This window comes from Struthio camelus, chromosome 4 (genome assembly GCF_040807025.1).
Source record: "Struthio camelus isolate bStrCam1 chromosome 4, bStrCam1.hap1, whole genome shotgun sequence".
Lineage (NCBI taxonomy): Eukaryota > Metazoa > Chordata > Aves > Struthioniformes > Struthionidae > Struthio > Struthio camelus.
In genome coordinates this window covers 55,674,408-55,695,794 of record NC_090945.1, presented here as the reverse complement: position 1 = coordinate 55,695,794, position 21,387 = coordinate 55,674,408, and the positions used below count along the sequence as shown (strand labels likewise).

Below are 21,387 nucleotides of genomic sequence, written 5' to 3'. Positions count from 1 at the left end.
TATGCGCAGGCCCAATATAAAATAAGCCTCTTCAGCCAAACGTAAGGAACTCGGAAGCAGGTAAAAATAGATAGGTCAGAAAAAAAAAAGAAATAATAAGAATGACTTTTAGTTTATTCTCTGTTAGCTTATTCTTTAAGCAAAGAGTTTATTCCTTAAGCAAATCAGAACGGTGGATTTCAAACAGGAGGCTTTTGACACCTATGTTTTGACCACGCTTGTCCTCCACATGAATATCACTTCGGTAGATGGGATCAAAAGACATCTGAGCCTCAAATAAGGAACAGCCCCTAGGGATCCTGAGGATCCTGAGTGTGCATGGAAGTAAAATATACCCACAGAATAAATGACAGAACGCACCCCAGGAATCACAGTCAAGGTGAAGTCTGTGCACCCTGACATCTGTTCCTCAACTCTTTTCCCTTTCTGTCTCTCAGGAGCTGCTCGTGTTGGTTTCTGGTTTGCATATACAGGGGAGTAGTCAGCAGCCACATGCAGAGCTATATATAAGCCAGGTTGCTTTGCATTTTAAAGAACCAGTTACCTCTAGATTCAGTACTTTTTTTCTACCCTCCCTTCCCCCCCGGAACAGTTGCAGAACTATGAAAGCAAGGAAGTATATTTGCATTTAAAGAAAAACAAATTAATCTCTCCAACAACTGTTTTTTCATTAGCAGTAAATACAGTAACAATAATTAAATAAGCATACGTTTCCAGCTAATGGGCCTGTGAACTCCTCCCTTCCCTCCCCAAGCGCCACGCTTTAGCAACAGGAAGGTGACATCATTATAGGTCATGACCAGAGCTTCAGAGTTTGACAGATGGGCTATAATTGAGCTATCCCACTTCGGAGAACACAAAAATTTCTTCAGTTTTTAAAACAGCGCACTTTTAAAGCAGAGGCCAGTGGAAAGCATAGGGATGGAAAATCTGTTTCTATTTCAGTTGTGTATCTGGTAAGATGGAAAATTTTTCAAGTCTACACAGATGGTAAATAAATTTCTGCTACATGAGGCAGTTCCTGGAATAAAGAAATTTTCTCAAATAACAACTGCCAATTTTTTTTTCCAGCAAGACTTATTTTTAACTTTCCCAGGGACTTGTTGAGAGAACTGGAGAAGTGTCCTTTCACCTTCAGAATCCTGGTCTTACTCCAAAAATAGCCTCTAATGTCATTCTCAGCATAGATGAGTTTTCTTTACACTTTAAAAGAAGTTTTAAAGCAAAGATCAAAGCTCCATAATTCTACTTTACTCCCAGTAAACATTTTGTCTGATCATAGCGGTTAGAAAATAAGAAAATTGTATTTAAACCCTAAAACAATGACCAGTGACTAACTGTGCTGACATTCAACCCGTTGTTGTTGCGCTTCATGAGGCAACGCTGTTGACACCGAGGGCTCATCCTCCACGAACCGTTTCCTCAGATGCGAGTTTGGTTACTAAGCGTAATGGAAGGGGCTGGGAGAGGAAGTCCAGAATTAGGGACCAAGCGGCTGCAGACTATAACTGCTGCTGAAGTTGCAAAACCGACGCAAAGTAGTTCGGTATTTGTCTGACAGTCTCACAAATGGATCTGAGCAGAAACGTCGTTGTACAACAGTAGGGATGAGGGCTGGGCAAGGGGACTAGGAACTGTTCTCACCAGAAACGTTGCTCTGGGGGGTGTTTGGGACAGCTCTGCCCTTCGTTCCAAAGCAGCGAAGAGCCACGGGAGTCACCCACCCGGTTTTCCAACAACTTTCTACTCCCCTGCCTAATGTATTCACATGGCTCTGCTTGGCTGCTTCTTTCAGCTTAGAACCAAACCCTGTGTAACTATGACGCTTACAAGGAGAAAAACAAGATAATGTTCTCATGTCACTGACAGTAATCTTTCCTTTACATATGCATGAGGAGAGACAAGCTCCAAAGAGCTAAAAAGTTGAATACTGCCACACTGAGCTTAATATATGAAATGAAGGCGAAAGCAACCAAAATACTTCTGAAAAGCTACGAGTGAGGGGGAAGGATTAGTGATCTTAGCACGCTGTCTAGGAGAGTACTGATAAGATGAAGAAGAAATATTTTTCTGTCTCACTGAGAACATGGATGAGCTGGAAAAAAAGTGATTGACAGTCTACTCTGAGGCTCCTGGTACCACCCAAGAGAGCAGAATTCAGGCACGAATGTACTGCTTCTGATTCAAGTCGGTTTCCCCACACTCTGTGGGGAACGACAACCGTGCATAGGCTTCAGTCCGCAAAAATGCCATCGATCGACTTAAAGCACATATTGCGAAAGAACGTGCAGGAAGAATTACCATACATTTTTCTAAAAGCTTAATGAAATGTTTATGAAATGCACTAAATTACAAGTCCTACAGAATACGTATCCACGAGAATATTAATCAAGGTATAGATATGGAGGAATTTCTCCCAAAATAGTCTTTGACACTATAACAGACAAACTGATCAGAAGTCATTTACGTGAGCCAAGAAAGCTTTGTGAAATTAGGAATTGAATGGTCACTTTGAAAGGAACATCAATTAATCTTCCCCTACTTATTTTCCAGTTTTCTCCTACCTATATGACAGTCTCTCTGTATCTCTGTCCTTTTTCTCCTATTTCTTCTCTCATCCTGCAACCACTCTCTTGCTATTTTATCACCAGTATAAATGTAAAGCCTAAAGAGGATCTTGCTCGTGTCCTATCACATAATCTTGCAATTAATTGGTAGAGGAATTTGCAAACAGGTGAGTTCGCAGTGCTGGATTAAATTCTATGGAAATGGTGAGGTGCGATGTACACATTCAGCAGTTAGTGCTAAATCTGTGTCATATTAGCATTTCTCAGAAAAAAATGTACTATTTCCAAATATCCGAATAATAATTGTAGTAAAGTAGCTTAGATGAGATACCCAAATTTTTGCTTGTGGCCATGCTTTTTCATTTTCAGTTTCATCTGTTAATATAGTGAAAAAATGTTAGTTTTTAAAAAATGTTGATGCTAAAATTGTGCCACACAAGTCATGAGCTTTAGCACTGCTGAACGTTTTCATACCTGTCATGCCTTCATGTTAAACAGCTAGCGACTAGTAGTGCACGCAAACCATCTTTTTAAGGATGATGGTGATGTCACCCAAAAGATTAAAGCATATACAGTAGAAGAACAGAATTAGCTCCTAAAAAACCTTTTCTTCGTTTGCATTGTTATATTAGACCAATTACTTTATTATGCTTAAACAAAACTACCTGAATAAGGTACCCTCAGGATATCCTAGAGAGAAACCTTTGTTTAATTGAATTTGCTGTGTGCAAAAATGTTTGGAAAGGACAAACAAGCTTCCATTTTACATAAATATTTTATACAATGCATTTGTTATTCTAACTCTTATGTAAGGTGAAGCTGCAAAAATAATGTGAAACTGAAGAAAGTTATTGCGGTAATATGGCACACCATTGAAGGACATCCTCATGTTAAAAAGAGCCAATTTTCCATCAGCGCAGTCTGCATAAGTCAAATTCTGTGTATTCCATTGCTGTAAAAGCATTAGACGTCAGCTATCACAGAGGACAGCAAAGGACCTGGTTTACATTTGCCATACGTTTACCCCAGTGTATGCATGCATGCACGCATGCACACATATACATATAGAAAGAAGCAGTACTGCCACCTAGTTTTTTTCCGTAAGAGGAAGAATATACATCTAAATTTGAATTCATAACCATTTTAGGCCACATCCTCTGGAGCCTGGACTAGGTTTTGGCAGCAGAAATAGTATTGTTGCACTCTGTAAAGCAATATTCAATATGCCCTATCTGTGGCACAGACCCCCTTGTCTGTGCAAACCTCCTACGTTGCTGTCAAGCGAGCGAGCGCCAGAAGGACACAAGCACGAGCAACGTATTTCTACGTAGCTTTCCATCACACGTGCTACCGCGGAGGGAAACAAGAAGCATAACAAAATCTGCGGCAAACAGTTCAGCAGCTGGCTCCCACCCTGCTGCAGCTCGGCCCAGGGGGGCTCCTTCCTTGCCTGTTTGCCACTAGCCCGTGGGAATACGCTGGATAAAAGCGATACCCTGCCTTTACCCGCTACATTGCTCTTGCGGCCGAGTACTCCTTGAGAGCACCAGCAAAGGTGCTGCCGCTGCTGCGCAGCCTCAGGACCTGTCACCTGCCGCTCACCGCCGAGCAGCGGCTCACGCCGCTCACGTGCTGCACCGGGCAGCACGGCTCTCCCGCGCGTCAGCCCCCGACAGCTCTCAGCGCTAGCAGAAAAGCCTTTGCTTTCAGCGTGGGTCACGTCTGCAGCAGAGGCTCGGGCCAAACAAGCGCTTCTGTCCTGGCCCGGGCTCCAGAGGACCTTCTAGCATAGAGGGGACCTTAGGGGTACTCTCATACTGACCTTCCAGGTTACTTTTTATTCATTTATTTTTTTAATGCAAGTTGTAGCTTTGTATGCCTCTCCAATCTCTCTATTTCCATTTGGCTGTTAATTCAAATTGAACGTAATGCCTGTGAAAGGGGCAGATGGACAGTTCTAGAGAGCAAAATCCCTTTAAAAAATGCCCTCAAAAACAAACAAACAAAAACAACGAAAAAGGAAAATGTGTTGTAGACAGTGGCCGTGTAATCCAAAAGGCTTTACCCAAGTGCTTTAATTCTATTTTACATTTGGTGGAGTGTTAAATTTGGCTTTGCATACTATGCCCATTCATTTTCCTTCAAGACTTCATTTCCCTCAAAATGTGGATTTAATGACAATACAGGTGTCATTGTAGCAGGTTAGTCCTTGCTCTATTCAACGTGATCTAAGGCTGGCAATTTATAGACTTCAAACAGCAGATAATAGGCATCTACCAATTAGAACTTTTTAAAGATTCATTTTAAAAAGAAAAAAATGTTAAGTTTTCTTCCTATCAGCTATTTCAAACTAGGACAAAATTCGAATTGCTGAGTATTAACAGCATGAAACTAAAACTCTCTGCACTGACTCCTGGAAATGCCTAACATGACTTTGGTGAAGCGATAGTGCGTGACCATGAACCATGTACAAATACAAATACTTTCATGACCATTTTAGGTAGCTGAAATCCAACTAATGCATAACTTGATGTGCAACAGTCTCTTGGTTTGCAGTCTAGACAACGCTGGCAGCCTCTAAGATTTATTGCTGAACACTGTCACAAAAATGTGTCAAAGTAAAATTTGCATAAAGGTTATACTGTAATGGCCTGGCAATCATCCCATTCTGTTCTGAGCTTGTTTGAAATATTTTTCAGATTGTTTGAAATACATCATACTTCAGTCCAAACACAAAGGAAGTCTGTGGGAAAGCATTCTTTAGCTTCCAGATAGATGGAGATATTATTTAGCGTATATATTTTTGTGAGAGCAACAAGGAAAACTTAGGGACATCTAATTACATTAACCAAAGTGCTTTATGACGACCACTTTCTACTAATTACCATAAGACATATGCATAACCTAAAAATCTTAGATCCAACTATTTTATTAGTCGATTCATATTTTTTGTTACCACATCTTCTTTATTACAAAGATTTAGGTAAATTTAGGAAATAAATTTTTAACACTGAGAAGAGAAACAAATATTTATGACCATCAACACCAAATAAAACGTTTCAGTTTATTTTTAAAGAAATCATACTATTCATTTTGCTTTTCTTGCAGCCCATGCCAGATTCTTCCTAATGCCTTTAAAATTATGACCATTTAATAGCAATGTGCAAATGCAAGCAAATTCTTTGTGGTGAAGCAACTCTGGATCTCAGTAGTAGCTGCACACTGTACTAAGACTACAGACTGTAGCTCTAAGACATGTGGGTAGCAACTAGCCTTTCTAAAAGCTGTTGCGGCTTAGGATATCTCATCAATTTGTGGTAACGTTCATGTTAGCATCAGGAGTTTGGGCCAAGGCAAAACAGATCCATGTGCTTTGCTAAGACCTTAGGGTATGAAGATGAGAAGCAGTACAGAACAAAAGCAAATCCAAATTCTATATAAGTGAAAAAAAAGTCTCCCTTGTTTGAACAACCATCTTTAAAAACAGATAAGCACACTGCCAACATTTGCATTTGCCACTGTCCTTCACAAAACTAAGAAAAAACATTCCCTAGATACCAAGATGAAAGTATTCATCTCAGTGCATGAAAATAGTGGCATTCTGGCATAAGTACAGGTCTCAATGGTAGACGAAATACTAGTGAAAGAACAATATTATTTGAAAGTAATTTTTTCTTAAGCATCCTGCAATAGGTGTTTCTACAGTTATTAGCTTCTGCCGTCTCTGAGGCTACAAATTATTAAAACACCCCAGTTCAGCCTGGCACTTCAACATATTTTAAGAACACAACAGCTCCACTGACATCCATTCATGGTTTTTGTAAAGCTAAGATTTAAGCAGCGAACCCTTGTCTCCTATGACCCTCCAAACAGCATTCACTGCTGTCCATGTTTTCAGAATTTCTAATAGCTATTATAATCTGAGATTGTAGTAGAGCATTTCCTGCTTGCGGGATTGCTCCTCTAGAATAGCTGTGAGAAGATTTTCTTTTCTATACTAATTCTCAATGGGAAATATAAACTGTGCAAAATGTATACATTTATACATCATACTTTACAAAGATTATCCAATTGAAGATAACTGACTCTGAACACACTAACTTTTACACCTATCAGCTTCCTCTAGCTGACACACATTTGCAGACTGAATCTCAGGAAAACACAAATTCAATTCTCTGTGGCCAAATCAGGATACAGTAAAATTCATGTTCCCATTTTAAATTGCATTCCTGTACGTTCCTGTTATTTCCATGCATATTTTTATCTTTTCTCCGATAGAGGAGAAGTATCAGTGAAATAATTTTTTTTCCTACATTGACCTAAGTTATTGTTACAAGTGCAACACTTACAAGTACTTACAAGTATCATTAACAAGCCCACATCTGCCCTTATTACTTATATAGTATTGGTTTAGACTGGAGCTCTACTGAACTAACTTGTACACAAAAACACACTCCAAGAATGTTACAAGCTGAAAAATGGTATGAGAAAAAAAGCATCGTTAAGTTATCCCCATTCCCTGAAGAAAGAATTGAGGAAAAAGGAGATTAAGCCATCAGAAAGGAATGCTTGTGACAAGTCTGGAAACGGAGTCTCTGGTATTTTAACTGCAATAAAATAAGAAATAGATCTAAAATGCAGGACACTATTGTTCGCAACAGGTTCCCATTGCTTTTGAAATAAGAATCTGACACTAACAGCTGAGTGCTTAATTGAAAAGCATCATGTGATGCAAAGAGTAGAGACAGCAGGGAAAAGTTTGTACAAAAACTATTTCAGCAAAATAGGTAGCTCGTGTATACCATTTCAGAATGATTTTTTTGGAGGCAATCCTACTACCTCGCAGGTACTTTACTAGGAGAGCTAAGTGAAAAGGCGAGGCTCCATAGGCTTCCTGAGGGCTCAATTTACAGGATGATGAAGCTCCCAGAAGAACCCATCTTTCTCACTTGTCATAAAAGGCATAGTTTTAGCCTTGTCAGGTAGCATAGGGGAACAGAGTCAGCCTTCACATCCCAGGGGCGAGCATAATACCCAGGTAGCAAATATGGATGGAAAGGCCCAAATTCTACTATGTTATTTTTTTTCTGACTTTAAATTGATGAAATAATGAAACAAGCTTTACTGCAACAGTACAGAAAAAGCAAAACCAACACTTTCAGAACCCACAACCTTAGTGACAAGGCACTGCTATGAAGAACTCAGTCATCCCAGGTAACCTTCTACCTGGCTTTCTTTTTTCATTTACCGCCATCCTTCTGATTATCTTTTTTTAAACTAATTTGCATCTTGTTGACACTGCCTGCTGCTTTTATGCTGGCATTATCTTAAGTATCGTTTGCAAAGCATATAACATTTAATCTAGAAATTTGGATTAAAATAGTTACAAACCAGTGAGCATTAGGAAACAGCCCTGATAATTATATTCTTTATTCTCGTATGAACAACTTAGAGATAACATAACTGTTTGAAACTGGAAAGCCTCTAAGCGGGCCACCATAAAGAAATGCAAGCAGTAAATATTAAAAGCAAAAGTCTCATGAAAGAGCAACGAGGAATTTGTACACTGAAACATGCTGGCTTACTTCATTCCTTTAATAGTGCCACATAAACAAAACATTTTAATGAACCTGAAATCCAAGCTGAGACTACCTGTGGAGAGAAACTGAGACAAATTCATCAAATATACCCAAATTAGTTTGACAGATCGATTTGAAGTTTCACTTGAAAATGGAAATCAAATCTCTTCCTGAAGTAGTTTTCCAGGCTGTACCTTTTTTTGGAAATGAATACAGCTGACATAACAAACATTTCAAATCACCAGACACAATACATCAACTACATTTCCTGAAACCAATGATTTTATCGACTTCTATTTCATTGCACTGTTCAGTAAAGTTGCCAGTACTTTATCACCTCTACACTTATAATAATTATTATTACAGTTTATTAATTACCACTGTAGTAAAACAGAAGCTTCACATTAGAAGAGAACCCCTAAAGTTTCAGAATTCACGCTTAATTTAGATAAACAACCAAAAGTTCAAAATGCTGATCCAAAGTTGATCTGAACTATTTTGAACTTGATTAAGAAGTCCAAGAGAGCTTATTTTTGGAGGATTTACTTCAAAGCTCTTGCTACGGAATTGTCCAAAAATACTGTGACAATAGCCCTACCCTGCTAACGGAGTAGCTCTGGAACACGTTTCTTACAGAGGTTTATGAAAATAACATTAAGCACTGCAAAGGAACATCGACCTGGGAAGCCAGAGAAAAGAGCTGCTTTCAGAGTAGCAGATTTATGTTTTCATATTTCATCACAATCTGGAAGATAAAATATGGTAGGTTGGAAAGTATTAAATTATTGCAATGAATGACAGATTTTGAGAAAACTGTGTTTAACTCTATGTGTAGAGGTAGGCAAACGCACACTATACCCAAACTGAGAAAATTCTAACATGTAAATGTTCATTTGCATGTGTGTGCACGCCAATTCAATTCTCTTTCTTCTGACACTTAGCTATGAAATTATATTTCATCACAGCAGCCCTAATACATGTGAGGAGTGTTTCCTTCATTTATTCTGGCTCAAATCAGAAAATACTTCTTATACATTTGTGTATATTTAGTGAGAGATCTCTGTCTTTTCACAGATTTTTTTCTCTATTTCCTGGGAGTACCTTGCTAAGCTCATTTGTGGCTTGAATTTTCTTTTTGAATATTGATGATAATTTCTTATTAATAAACTGACTGATTGTGATTCTACATTTTTGTATGCAGAAAGCTTTCAAAACTCCGTTTCCTCCTTTCCTCAGATGTAGTGATATTACAGTACCCTAGCCCTGTGAATTGAGCACAAAGTTTTTTGCTGTTACAAATGAGCTTTCTTTTTTCATTTTCACAGTCTTAAGTTGCTTCACATTTTATTAAAATCAGTAAGTGATAAAGCATTATTCTACTGGAGAGATAAATGAACACTCAAGAGTTAGCTCTCTAGTTGTTGTTCCCCCCTTTGTATGGGACAATCTCTCTGTTTAAAACGCAAGATTCTGGGGGAGAGAACAATGAATTATAAGGATCAAGTCACAATTTCTTTTGTAAGGGAAGCTTATTGCTGCTTCATTTTTGTTTCAATTTTCATCTATTTTCACTCAAACTATTCAGAGTCCAGGTTCACAATGATAACTTTTTACCACTCCTTTACTGATTCATCATGTAAATGAGCTCTTAGCTATGCTTTAAAAATAACTCAAACAATTAACAGCCTTCATATTCACAGCTTCTAAGTTCTCCAACCTGTTGAGCTAGAATCACTACAAATTTAATGTCTAATTTCTCTGTGTTTTTGTAGGGGTAGGGAGGGAAGTTAGTGCAGAAGGCCTATGTCTGTCTGGATGAGACTCTCCCAATCCGACAAAGACTAGAGCTTGCTTTTAGAGGTAGAATTTTTGCTTTAATCATTTTATTTAATAGTTATTTAAATTTAATCTATACTGGCAAAAATGCTGTGCAGGTTGACTATCCTACTTATCTCCCTGGATAAACAGCCCTTCGTAAGCGCTATTATTTCATCTGCATACATAATTCTTTCTTTACACAGTTCCTTAAAACACTTTGTGCAGTTTTGCCTATTTACAGGTAGCATTCAAATTATTCACAGAAGACAGATTTTCATACCATTCAGAGATACCTAACACAACAATAATTTTCATTATAAAACTTAATCTTTCTCTCAGCCTACAAATGTCCTCAGTATCTCACGAGCCTAACTGAATACCTGCTCTGCACACTAAACATGCCTTGCAGATTTTATTCAGTAGGTAAGGAGCACAAAAGATTGGATTCACTTTATTGGCTTTCAGAGAAGGCAAATCCAGATGGAAGCAACAGACCTAGCAAAGCGTGAAGAAAACAGCTAGAATTAGCAGCAGAAATGGGTCCAGTCAGAGGTCCAAGGTGCCTTTTCAGACTTCTCTACCAGAGAGGATACTTAGACCCTGACCCTGGGACACCTTTTACCTTGGACTCCATTTGCACCAGAGCTTTGCAACTCAGTAATATTTTTCGGTGTCCCGTTTTCCACCTACACTAAACACAAACGTTGCATGTGAAAGGCAGTGCACTGGAGAGCGCTACAAGTTGTGACGCTCCGGCTGTCCAGTGATCGTGTTCAGGAGACAGGTGGTGAGTCTGTCTTGTATAACTGTTTGCCTCAACCCCTCTTAAGATAAAGTTGAATCAAGCAGCCTTCCTGCGTTGAAAAACAAGTTTAATAAACATGTGAGAGTTCTTGTGTGTTTGTGCACCTGCTCAGCAGCCCCCTGTGGGGATTTTGCTATCTATCCCCAAGCTTGCAGAGATAAGCATGTAGCAGCCTGGAACAAGCATGAAAAGGGGCACAAGTAAAACATTACAAGGTCTTTTGCAAGGTAATAGCCATTTTTTTTTGTCTTCTAATCTGTGTGTAATAAATAAATAGTCTCTTGCTGGTATTCCGTTGAGAAAGAATAACCAATACTACTCTGGTTTTGTATGATGCTGTTCTCTAAAACCTTCACTGCATTTTACATGTGGACATACAAGTCAGTCAGCTCTTTTGGGATCCCCCAAGTTAAAAGCATTACAGCTTGCTCATTAGTTCCAAAGAGGATTCCAAGTTTTAGAAAATCAGAATGTGCAATTCTCAAGTGAAGTCATTGTTTTAAAATTTATTTAACCCCGGAAAGCATTCATAAGGGACCAGATGGTGTAACCACACATAATTATTCGTTTATGTTTTTGCTATTTTATGCCATCAATAGCCATGAATTTTATTCTGTGGATAAAAAGAATTGATTTTCAATCAACACAAAACCAGGAAAGGTTGATTATTGCGGGATCTTTCATTTTGACCTAACATTGTTAATTTATCACAATTAATTTCAGGCACTTCCTACCTCCTAACCTGCGGAAGCCTTTCCGAGAACGCAGGACTTGAAAGAGGGGATCGGACATTTGAACCCTGCTGACTTGAGGGAGCGAAGAATGCTGTAATGGCTCAACCTGTTTGCAAAAAGCATCTTCAGTGTCAGGACATCCATCACGACTAAAGCAGTTTAGTGAAACGGAGGTGGTGTTGGTCAAAGATGCTAAACTTTAAGCCCTTAAGCCCCAAAGCCTGCATTCGTCAGCAGAGCAAGCACAACAGATCCCCGCTGTCTCACCTCAGCTCCGGTTTGAGGGGGACAGTTGTAAAGATAAGAGGGGAGGTCATGCACTGTGGCCACAATTAAAAACACTTTAAAAAATGTTAACGAGGAACAGCTTTTCAGAAGTATTCAGTACCAGCAGGAGCAGAATCATGTCTAACCGAAGGTCATAAGATCTTAGCTATCACTGAAGTACCTGAAAGTCGAGGACTTCCTATGATCACACTAGTGTGCCACCTCAAGCCCTGGCTACCTCAATACCTTGAATGATTCATCTCCATGTGCCTTTATGAGCGCTTCTTTATGCAAAACTATAATAGGTGCTGAGCATTAATCAGACAGTGCTGTGTTTTAGGCCGTAACTGCACTGTTTGAACCGCTGACCTTGAGAGAAAAGGTTTTATATACCATTCCCAATCCCTTAAGTCTTCCTGTCACTAAAAAGCAAATACTTGACTTTTATGGATGGATTCAGTTTCAAGTCTGTTGTTTTTCTAATGCTTTGTTAAAGTTACAAAAGTGGCTTTCAGGGAAAGTTTATAAACATAGGCACATTTTTCATTACAGATTATTACCAGCAGAGACAGACTTTTGTAAAATAGTGTATGATTAGATAGAAGTGATAAAATCCTGCAAGCAGGAACATTGTTGGCAGAAGTGTCCTGCAAACTTAAGAGATAAATAATACCAGAAGCAACAGCAGATCCTACCTTTTCCCTTTAGCCAAACCCTATGCACTTGTTGGTGAAGAGTTCTTTGACCAAAGCATCACTAGCTCCTCCTTCAGATCTACAGACTCCTTCCCCCTTTGTAGCATACGCTGCTTCTCCGTTGCTGCTGCAGCCCTGTAACTCTAAACCTACCCTGAAGCAACTTCTTGCTTTCGTCCTTTCTATTCTCCTTCTTTTCTTAGTTTTTCACACTATTATATCTCCCTGGAGTTTTTATATTCTGTCTTTTTAAATATTTAATAGCCCAAACACAAAGCACAAATATATTCTTAAATATAATTCTCATGAGTTTGCATTTAAAAGACCACGAGTACATGACCTCAAAACCAGATACAATGTGGTACAAGGAAACTTGCAGCATCAAAGCTATTCCAAAATATATCAAGTTATACTGAAACCTAACATGGGCAGAGTCACAGCACAGTTTTTATATCTATACATAATAAAAAGAACTGTTATCTATATTTTCAAATAATAATGATAGGACTTTAAAAGTACATTAAAAATAAGTCTTGGTAATAATAACAAATGTACACATCAGTATTAGCTATTAACTATGCTAAGTAAAGAAGAAAACTGAATACTGAAAGTAGAGCCACTGAGAATACAGTCATAATAGTCAATTAATTCTGGAAATGATCTTGCTTCTTTTTAAAAAAAGAACTTAAAAACTTCAATTATTATCTACAGATGGGCAAGTTTAGTATTTTTGGAACAGATTACTGCTAGTCATGAAATCATTCCAGTTCCTCAGTTGTAACTCAGAGTCAGACCTACTGTGAGATCAGCTGAACAGTTACCGCAGTAACTATGATTGTATGAACATCTGAACGAAGACTGGCTTCGAGAGCTTCTAGAGCCTTCTGCAAAAGTTATATATAGCTTCCGACCATATCAACATCTCACTGAGCATTGATACTACCAAAGGTTTAGGCAAGGGGGCAAGGGCCAGCAGCTCACGATGCTCTGTTGGCATACAGTGCTTTAGACGTTTGAGCCTGTGCTTTAGAACTTGTGATTTAGCGAAACAACCACTGAGGCACTACATCTGATGAACCAAACGTGATGAACAGAAACCAGATTTATAAAAAACAGACAAAAGAAGATGGATGATGTCAAATGAAAAAAGGCAGAGAGAAGAGGCAACAATTAGAAACTGGGTATTAGCAAGATTAGCATAGCTGGGAAAGCCAGACTTTGGGATGGATCCTGTCATCCCTCAGCCAGCAAACTCCTTCTGTGAAACCAATGGGCCTTTTGCTGCTGCAGGATCTGTCCATTAAAGCTTTGGATTGCCTCTCTTCCTTACTCTGTATAGACAGTAAAACTCTTTTGGTGCTTTGAAATTATAAGGCATTATTTTAAACTCAGCAATACTTCTTTTTGTAAGAACACCTGCTCCTAGGGCTGAGCAGAAACTTAAAGAACTAAGGCAATATTTTTCCACTTCTTTTTTCCCTTTTGAAGTTTTGTTGCACCTTTTCCCTGTCCGCTTCTTTGAACAAGGTTTCTGAACCTCTGAACACAACCTCTTTCCTAAGATGGCTAATGATACCTGACAGCAGAAGAAAAACAAAAACTACAGCAAACTTATGGAAGATTCTTATTCATATGGCCTTGAATGACACACGCAAGAAATATTAGAGTCTAAAGACAACAGTATCAAAAGTGAATACAAGGCACCTTCCATATTCACAGCTCAGCCATTTTTGGAGCTTAAAAAAACCTCCTGAAACTCAGCTGTATCTCCACATTTTTCCCCAAGCAGTTTGAATAAAAATCTGACAAGTTAATGACACAAGGCTGGAAAATACATTTTACCTCCAATAAATTAGTCAGCTATGAAATCACCCTTGTAAGATACTGGGAGAAAAAAATTAGAAACAATCTCTGCAATTTATATGCATCCTACCTTCCTTTTGCGCAGTTTCACTTGACTGTCTGAATATTCTTGTGTAGTCAAATGATTTCCTAAATGTAAACATTGAGTATCTTCTGCTGAACTGACATTCGAAAGGCATTTGTTCTCAGGGGTCACTTGAGGTTCTGTGAAACCACTTTCCTGCAGACCATTTTCCACTGACAGGATGTGAGCACAAGGAGAAGACTGCATAAGGCAGTCGCTGGATTCCACTGCTGAACATGGTTGTCTATCACTGTTGGTACACGGTGCAGAAGAAAACTCACTCTGTACCACATCACACTCAGGTTTTCCAAGCCCTTCTTTAAAAGCATCAGATTTCCGACGCTGCTGTGCGATTACAGCAGTATGAAGCAGCTGTTTCCCAGGCATAATAATTTCTTTCACATTTGAAGAATTTGAAAGATTTTCTTCCTGTACATTTATTACTTCATTTAAGCCTTCATAATTACAAAGCTCCAGGCTTTGGCCAATATTGCCACAAATGTTTTCTTCTTCCATCTCTTCTTTAGGAAGGGGGTCATAGCTAGGTTCCTTATTAATATCTCCAATTATTCCAGATGCATTGGTTTCCTTGTTACCTTCCATGATCGGTATCATCTTTGTTAAGGAGCCAGCTCCTTTTAAACTCTTTTCCTCACCTTTTTGTTCCCTTCCAACAGTAGTGATGTGGTAATTAACACTATCCAGGTTGAGTGCAGAATAATCATCATCATCATCAGAAACATGGACTAGAGTTTCTGTGCTGGCCTCCAGAAAATGTTCCTCATCTTCATGGTTATCATTTTCATCCACCTCTTTTGAAATGTTTCCAAGCTGCTTGGCAGGGAAACCAATCAGCTCTCCACTCTGACAGCAATCTGGAAATGAAGCACATTTTTCTTTCCGGTCCACACTCAAAACCTCATCTTTTTCCATACTTGTCTGCAAGTTATCAGCTACGAGTCCGTGACGACATGCTGTATTATACTCCACAGACTCCAAAGCCAATCCCATCCACTGGGTTACATGTTCTTCCCAGCTTTTCTTCCTGATTGCTAGAGACATGTCATACTAGTTCAGCAGCAGGCTGCACCATGCGTTGCACAGAGGACCAGAGGAGATGGCATAGCTGCTCTGCGCTGCTCCGCGGGGACAGACGGTTTCATCATTTTAACATCTGCAAGAAAAAAAAAAAAAAAAAAAAGACGACAGGCTTATTGAATCAACTCCAGCTAAAGAAAAAAGGGAAGGAGCAGTTTAAACAAAAGTGTAAAAGCAAGATAAGAGTGTGGGACCAGAAGGACAGGAATTTAGAAGACTGTTTTGTTTAAATTTTTAATACTTTTCATACAGAACTTGACAGCACTCATAATTCAGTGTAACTTTTTTTCTGATTACTCTCCAGTATCAAGTAAACAAAAATGTTATAAACAGGCACATGGACAGGCAAGTACCTCCAGAGCCAAATTTTGACAATGAGTCTCTCTTCACTATGTCTGTCATAAGATAACCATTTCCATGGATATAAATTGTACTAAGTCTTATGATTTCTTTGCACATAAAGTTATTTCGCATTTCTTCTTCATACAGAGATATCCGTGGAGTACAGAATTTTGGCTACTTCCCAAAGAAGTAGAGCAGAACTTGAGAGTTACTCAGTAATAAACCACTTACTTTATGACTAGCTTTGGCCCAGCCTTTCGGCCATTCAGTGGCTCTCATTTTTATTGTTACTGTTTCACTCTGCTTAGGACAAGCTATAGTAACAACTATTACATGAAACTTCTGGGGGACTCACTGTTCTGGGTGTAAAAACGTGACTCTAGGAAAACTAATTTAAGCTTCTGGCCTATTTCCTTACCTCAAATACGTTATAAAACCTGAATAAAACCTTGGGAAAAATTTTCGGGATGAAGCCCAGATCTACTAATGTAAGGAAGAGATGAAACCCCTATTTAGGAGATGGCTATCTGAAATGGTTCCCTGGAGGCCGGTACCGTCAGCCACAAGTGCACAGCTTACCGGGGCTCTCTGGGGCCTGTTGTATCCCACCCTCCCCACTGAATTCCATAGGGTACTTACACAGGTACATATTTTTCAATGACTCTTTTATCAGGCCTTGTGGATAATAACATGTGAGATACAGTAATCTTTTTACATTTCACGTATGAATGAGCACAAATAAAAAACATCATATTAACTTACACGTTATAATACCGTATCAACAGATTCTTTGTCAAATAACAAAAAACTTCTGGCCCGTAAAACACTAGAGGTTCAAGAAGCAGACACTTCTACTTTTCACTCCCTACGTAAGAACTGTCATCACTTACCATGGATCTGCTTATTGATTTCAGCAATAAAGAAGATTAAGTACTAAGTTTGTTCTGGGTCATTTCAGTCCACTAAGGCAAATTCTGATTGCCCACCAGGCCACAAAGCTGCCCTGACAAATCACATGCCTGAAGGTATAAAAGTATTCGTCGTGAAAGAAATGCAGAATTACGTCTGTGCAACTGAGCCCCTGTAAATTATGTCTTGACAAAGTGACTTTTAGAATAGAGTTGTACACACTCCTAGATCTTTAACCTTCTTTGAGGATGGCAAGCTTCATTTCACATTCACATTTTCCACCTCTGTGGAGACTCTGCTTAAAAAGAAAATATATTCATAGGGTAAGAGAATTCCATGCACAAGTCATTAGAGTGTGGGAGGCTGAGGAAAATGGAAAATAACACACTGAGCCAGGCCAAAAAAAAAAAAAACCTGCTTGCAGAGGCAAAGTTTGGTAGTAAGAAGTTGGTTCAACTTTAAGATTCTCTTTTCTTTCCTGGTTGAATACGAGAGCAAGCTTAAATTTTAAAATGCAGAGTCCAAGGGCTGCATAAATCTGCAGTGCATTTGTATTCTTATTCTGCTTTCATTTCATATTAATATTCTCCTACTATTTCTAAGAGTGCATCATCCAAAAATTATCACAGGGTGCAAATAAATAATGATAATACTTTTAACTTTTGTGGCACCTTCCACCAAGGGACCCTTAAGCTCTTCAGAAGCAGTTAGATTAGTTTTACAACACCACTGCATTTTGTTTTGATCTCTGAAAGCAGACAGGTTTACTTAAAGGGGCTCAATGGCTTCTGCTGCCCTCCATTAGTACTGCTTGGAGTTGCACATGGGTGCATCTCATTTGCAGCTTCCTTCTCTCTTCCCTATTAGAACAGCAGCTGCATCTAAGTAACAAAAAAAAAAAAAAAGTTCCTGCAGTCATGCAGCGGAGTTTTTGGCAAAAATCGAGAGACCAGAAATAGTAAGCATAAAGGACAAAATCGCAACTTCCAGATGACATTCATACATCTATCCACCTAAAATTTAGGTTGATTCATGATCTGCAATATGCAGGCATTCGAAGAGTTAATGGGTGTGTGTTAATCTTGCTGCTGTTAAATGGAGTTACATATGTGCAGAGAGGGGAGAACAGATCCCTTACTGTTTTTCATTTTTGGATGTGGAGAGTTATATTTCATGGGGGATGAAAAACAAATAAATTTTACTTTAGGAACCCTTCTGTTTTACTTGTGCTATCACTAGTTTTGGCTGCCTCATGGACTGCAGAAAAAATGATTAAACAGGAGAATATCAAATACTTTGCTTGAAATGCAAGACAAATAAATATATGACAAGGGCACTTTCATTGTTCTTTAAAATATGAGCTTACATTAGCACTGGGTATGAAAAGTTTACCCTACAGATGTCTGCTAGCCAGACAGCTTCAGCTACCAATCAATGAAATCCTCTCATTCCCTTGGCTCACAGAGGAGCCCCTCGTTTGGTGGAAGCTTACTTTTCTTCCTCTTTCCTTCCTCCTCCTGCAAAGTCTGCCCTCTCTACTGTATTTCAGCTTAGAAATTCTGCTCTCTCTGTATTTACCTGATAGTTATAGGCCAGGAAGCGACTTTTCTCTCTTTTCTGCTTCCATATGCAGGACACCCTATTTCCTTTACCTTTGGATGAGATTCATAACCTTATTTCTCTCCCTGTTAGCCACTTCGCCGAAGAAAGGCTTACCGCTCTAATCAGCTGCTCTTCTGCTATTGCTGCCTACTTTTTTCTTGACATGCAGCATCTTGTGTCCTCTGAGAAATGCCTCTCTCAAGTCCCTTTGTACTCTTCACCAAGCAAAGAAGCCATCCCCTTTCTCTCTTTCTGTGCATTACCATCCCACAACTAGAAACCTTTCTGTAAGATTTTTCCATATTTTTAAAACAAGAGAATGAACTCTTCACAGTTTGGTTCGCTTAATTTCTTTAGCCAGAATTAGTTCTGAACTCATCTGCAGTCACTGAGCAACTTCATGGCCCTCCAGATCTGGAGACCGACAAATAAGACTGAATATAGATTTTCTTGTTCTAACAAGAGTCAATGTTTGTCAGTTTTCAAAAAGATCTGAAAGATAAAAAGAACATCAATAGGGAAACCAATAAAAGAGACTGGGCTGTTTTTTCATTTTGATAGAATTTTTTCTTTACGTATACATTAAATGTCTGCTTCTGTTGAAGGATTTTGCAAGAACTGAACATTTTCAGCAGAACTATTTTTGGCTTTTGACATCTTGCACTAAAAATGTCATTTTATTAAATTCTAGAATTACAAAGTGTTTCTAACTTTGGGTAAAAAGCATAGATTTTCTGATAAAAGTATTTATGAAACTTGAAGTCTCTCTTTGTTGAAATGCTGTGCACAGTGAAAAGACCTTTTCTTTTAGACAAAGCATCTATCAATGCAATGCAGTCAGTTCAGCTTTTGCCATAATTCAGATACATATTTTGCTTATACTTTGCAGTAGCACTAAGTTTGATACTACTAACTTTCTGAAGAATAAAGTTTGAAACAAAATAAAAATGATAAAAGACTATTCCGGGAAAAATTTCTTCACTCTGCATGTGGTTTGAGGAAGATTTGTAATATTGACCCAGTAGGCAACTCTGGACCAAAGAAAATGGAAACGAACAGTAGGTTATCACATTGCAGCAGAATCCCCTTCAAGCATCCTTTTTGATGTTCTGCAGTGTTTACACAGCAAGGTGTTGTTTTGCAGTATTTATGGACTGTGGTGTTATTTGAGATAGATTTTGGAATTTGTACTAATTTAATGCCCATCTCTTTTCACTGTAAAATACAATCAAAATGAAAAAGGCATAAGCTTTTGTGCTTTTTTTATAAGTTCTATAAAAGTCTCACAGAACAGATAGTTACTTTGCAGCAGATAAAGCATAGAGTGAAGATCTGTATAAGATGAACTGGTAGGCTATCCTACAATTGGGTTTTCCAATATTTTCCCTTATAAACGATTCCTGTGTTTTCTTCCGAGCAGCTCAAACTTTTAAATTGTTCCTAGCAGCCTCTGAAATTCAGAGAGAGAAGCAGCCTTCCTCATAATCATAATATTCCATGCAGGTTTGGCTGAGGTGCACGTTTTTCGAAATACTTTTTCCCTCCTCTTGCTCCCCTTCTCAAAAAAACATGGCACCCTACAAAAAGTATCTTTAAACAAAGTCCAGGAAGCCAGGTGCAACTCCCGGCACGAGCTGCACGAGCCGCAGTGGGAAGAGCGGATCAGCTAGAGTAGAAATGGAAAGGGGAAGGAAGGAAATTTATTCTAAATCTTTAAATCTGTGACCAGCCAGCCCTGAGATCTAGCTCCCCTTCGAGGGTATTAAAAGGGACAAGGAAACCGTCCTGTTATGAGCTGGGGGACACAGGGGAACAACCGAAGCCCGTCTCTGTCGAGGTTTTCCACGGAGGGGGAAACGCAGAGCCCCTCGGCAGCGGCCACCCCGCGAGACCTGGCAGCGCACCCCGCGTTGCCGATGTGACGGGAGGGCTGGGGCAAGAGCACGGCACAAAACATCGCTGCCATCCCCCCGCGGCGCTGACCCCGGCACCACGTCCCCTCTCCCTCCGCCACGTTCAGCAACGCTGGCAGTTCACTGCGCCACGCGTGGCCACGTTACACTGAATCAAGAGATTCTGGAAGGCAGAAAGTCACAAAAAACATGAGAGCGTTTACTAAGCGTAAAAGAGAGGAGAGTTTCCGATAAAGCGGCCCAGGCACCACAGCCCCTACTACACTGACAGAGGAATTCAGCTTTTGCAAATGCTTTAAATGAGAGGCAAACCTTTTCTGCAAAAGAACAAGGCCAAGTGTTACCTTATAAACAAACGCGCGTAGAGATGAAAGACCTCTTCATTAAATTTTTTACATAGCAGGCATATGTAAGCAACAGAGATCAAGCAGAAACATTTATTTTGTTATCATTATTTTATCTTCGTTGGTCTGTGACCCCAGCCAGCAAACTTTGTTTAAGGAAGTCTGAGTAAATGGGGTCTGTTTCCTATAAACTCATCCCTCATCTTCCTGGTCTGGCTGCCATTCAGCTCTCTTGCTAACTTCATACCAAGCTTTGACACAGAATGTTGTTTACAAATAATCTGAGATAAAACATAAGCCTCTAGATCTCCACTCAGCTAGTTATTTTAAAATATCTCCCGTTGTAGAATGTACAGTCCTTCCTTGTCCGAGTTCCTGCGTATACACCATCCTCTGCCTTTCACTGACGTGGAGCCTCACCTTGTCTGCAGCTTCTACTTAAATAGCCTTTTATGTACGTAGGGCATGTGCATAGACCACTCTAAACCTTGATGGCCTGGAATAGAAATATAAGGATTGTTTGTTGTAGGGTATTCATCTAGTAAACACCTAGGTGCAAATTCTCCTAACTTCTCTTATATGAAAAAGATAATCATGTAGGAGCAGATACTAAGAGCTGTTTGAATTAATAACTGTTTTGAAAATATTTACAACTTTATTCTAAAAAATTAGAACAGACATATGTACTTTCAAAACAAGTGTGTCTTCAGAATGAAAACATGAAATCTTTCACGTCAGTTTTAACAGTGAGGTTTGCATGAGTGTGTATTGCACGTATAAAAACGTG

The 21,387-nt window shown here is 39.1% G+C and overlaps 1 protein-coding gene across 4 annotated transcripts in view; it reads right to left on the bottom strand.

Annotated features, from left to right (window-relative positions):
* Nucleotides 1-21,387, bottom strand: part of DLC1 (DLC1 Rho GTPase activating protein) — a 233,323-nt gene that overhangs the window by 200,094 nt on the left and 11,842 nt on the right. For 3 of the 4 annotated variants that reach the window (XM_068942801.1, XM_009665886.2, XM_068942799.1), the window contains exon 2: nt 14,399-15,566. In XM_068942801.1, coding sequence (XP_068798902.1) covers nt 14,399-15,454 — 1,056 coding nt within the window. In that variant the 5' untranslated portion in view covers nt 15,455-15,566. Of the gene's footprint in view, nt 1-14,398; nt 15,567-21,020; nt 21,097-21,387 lie in introns of all 4 variants that reach the window. The other variant, XM_068942800.1, reaches the window with a different exon arrangement.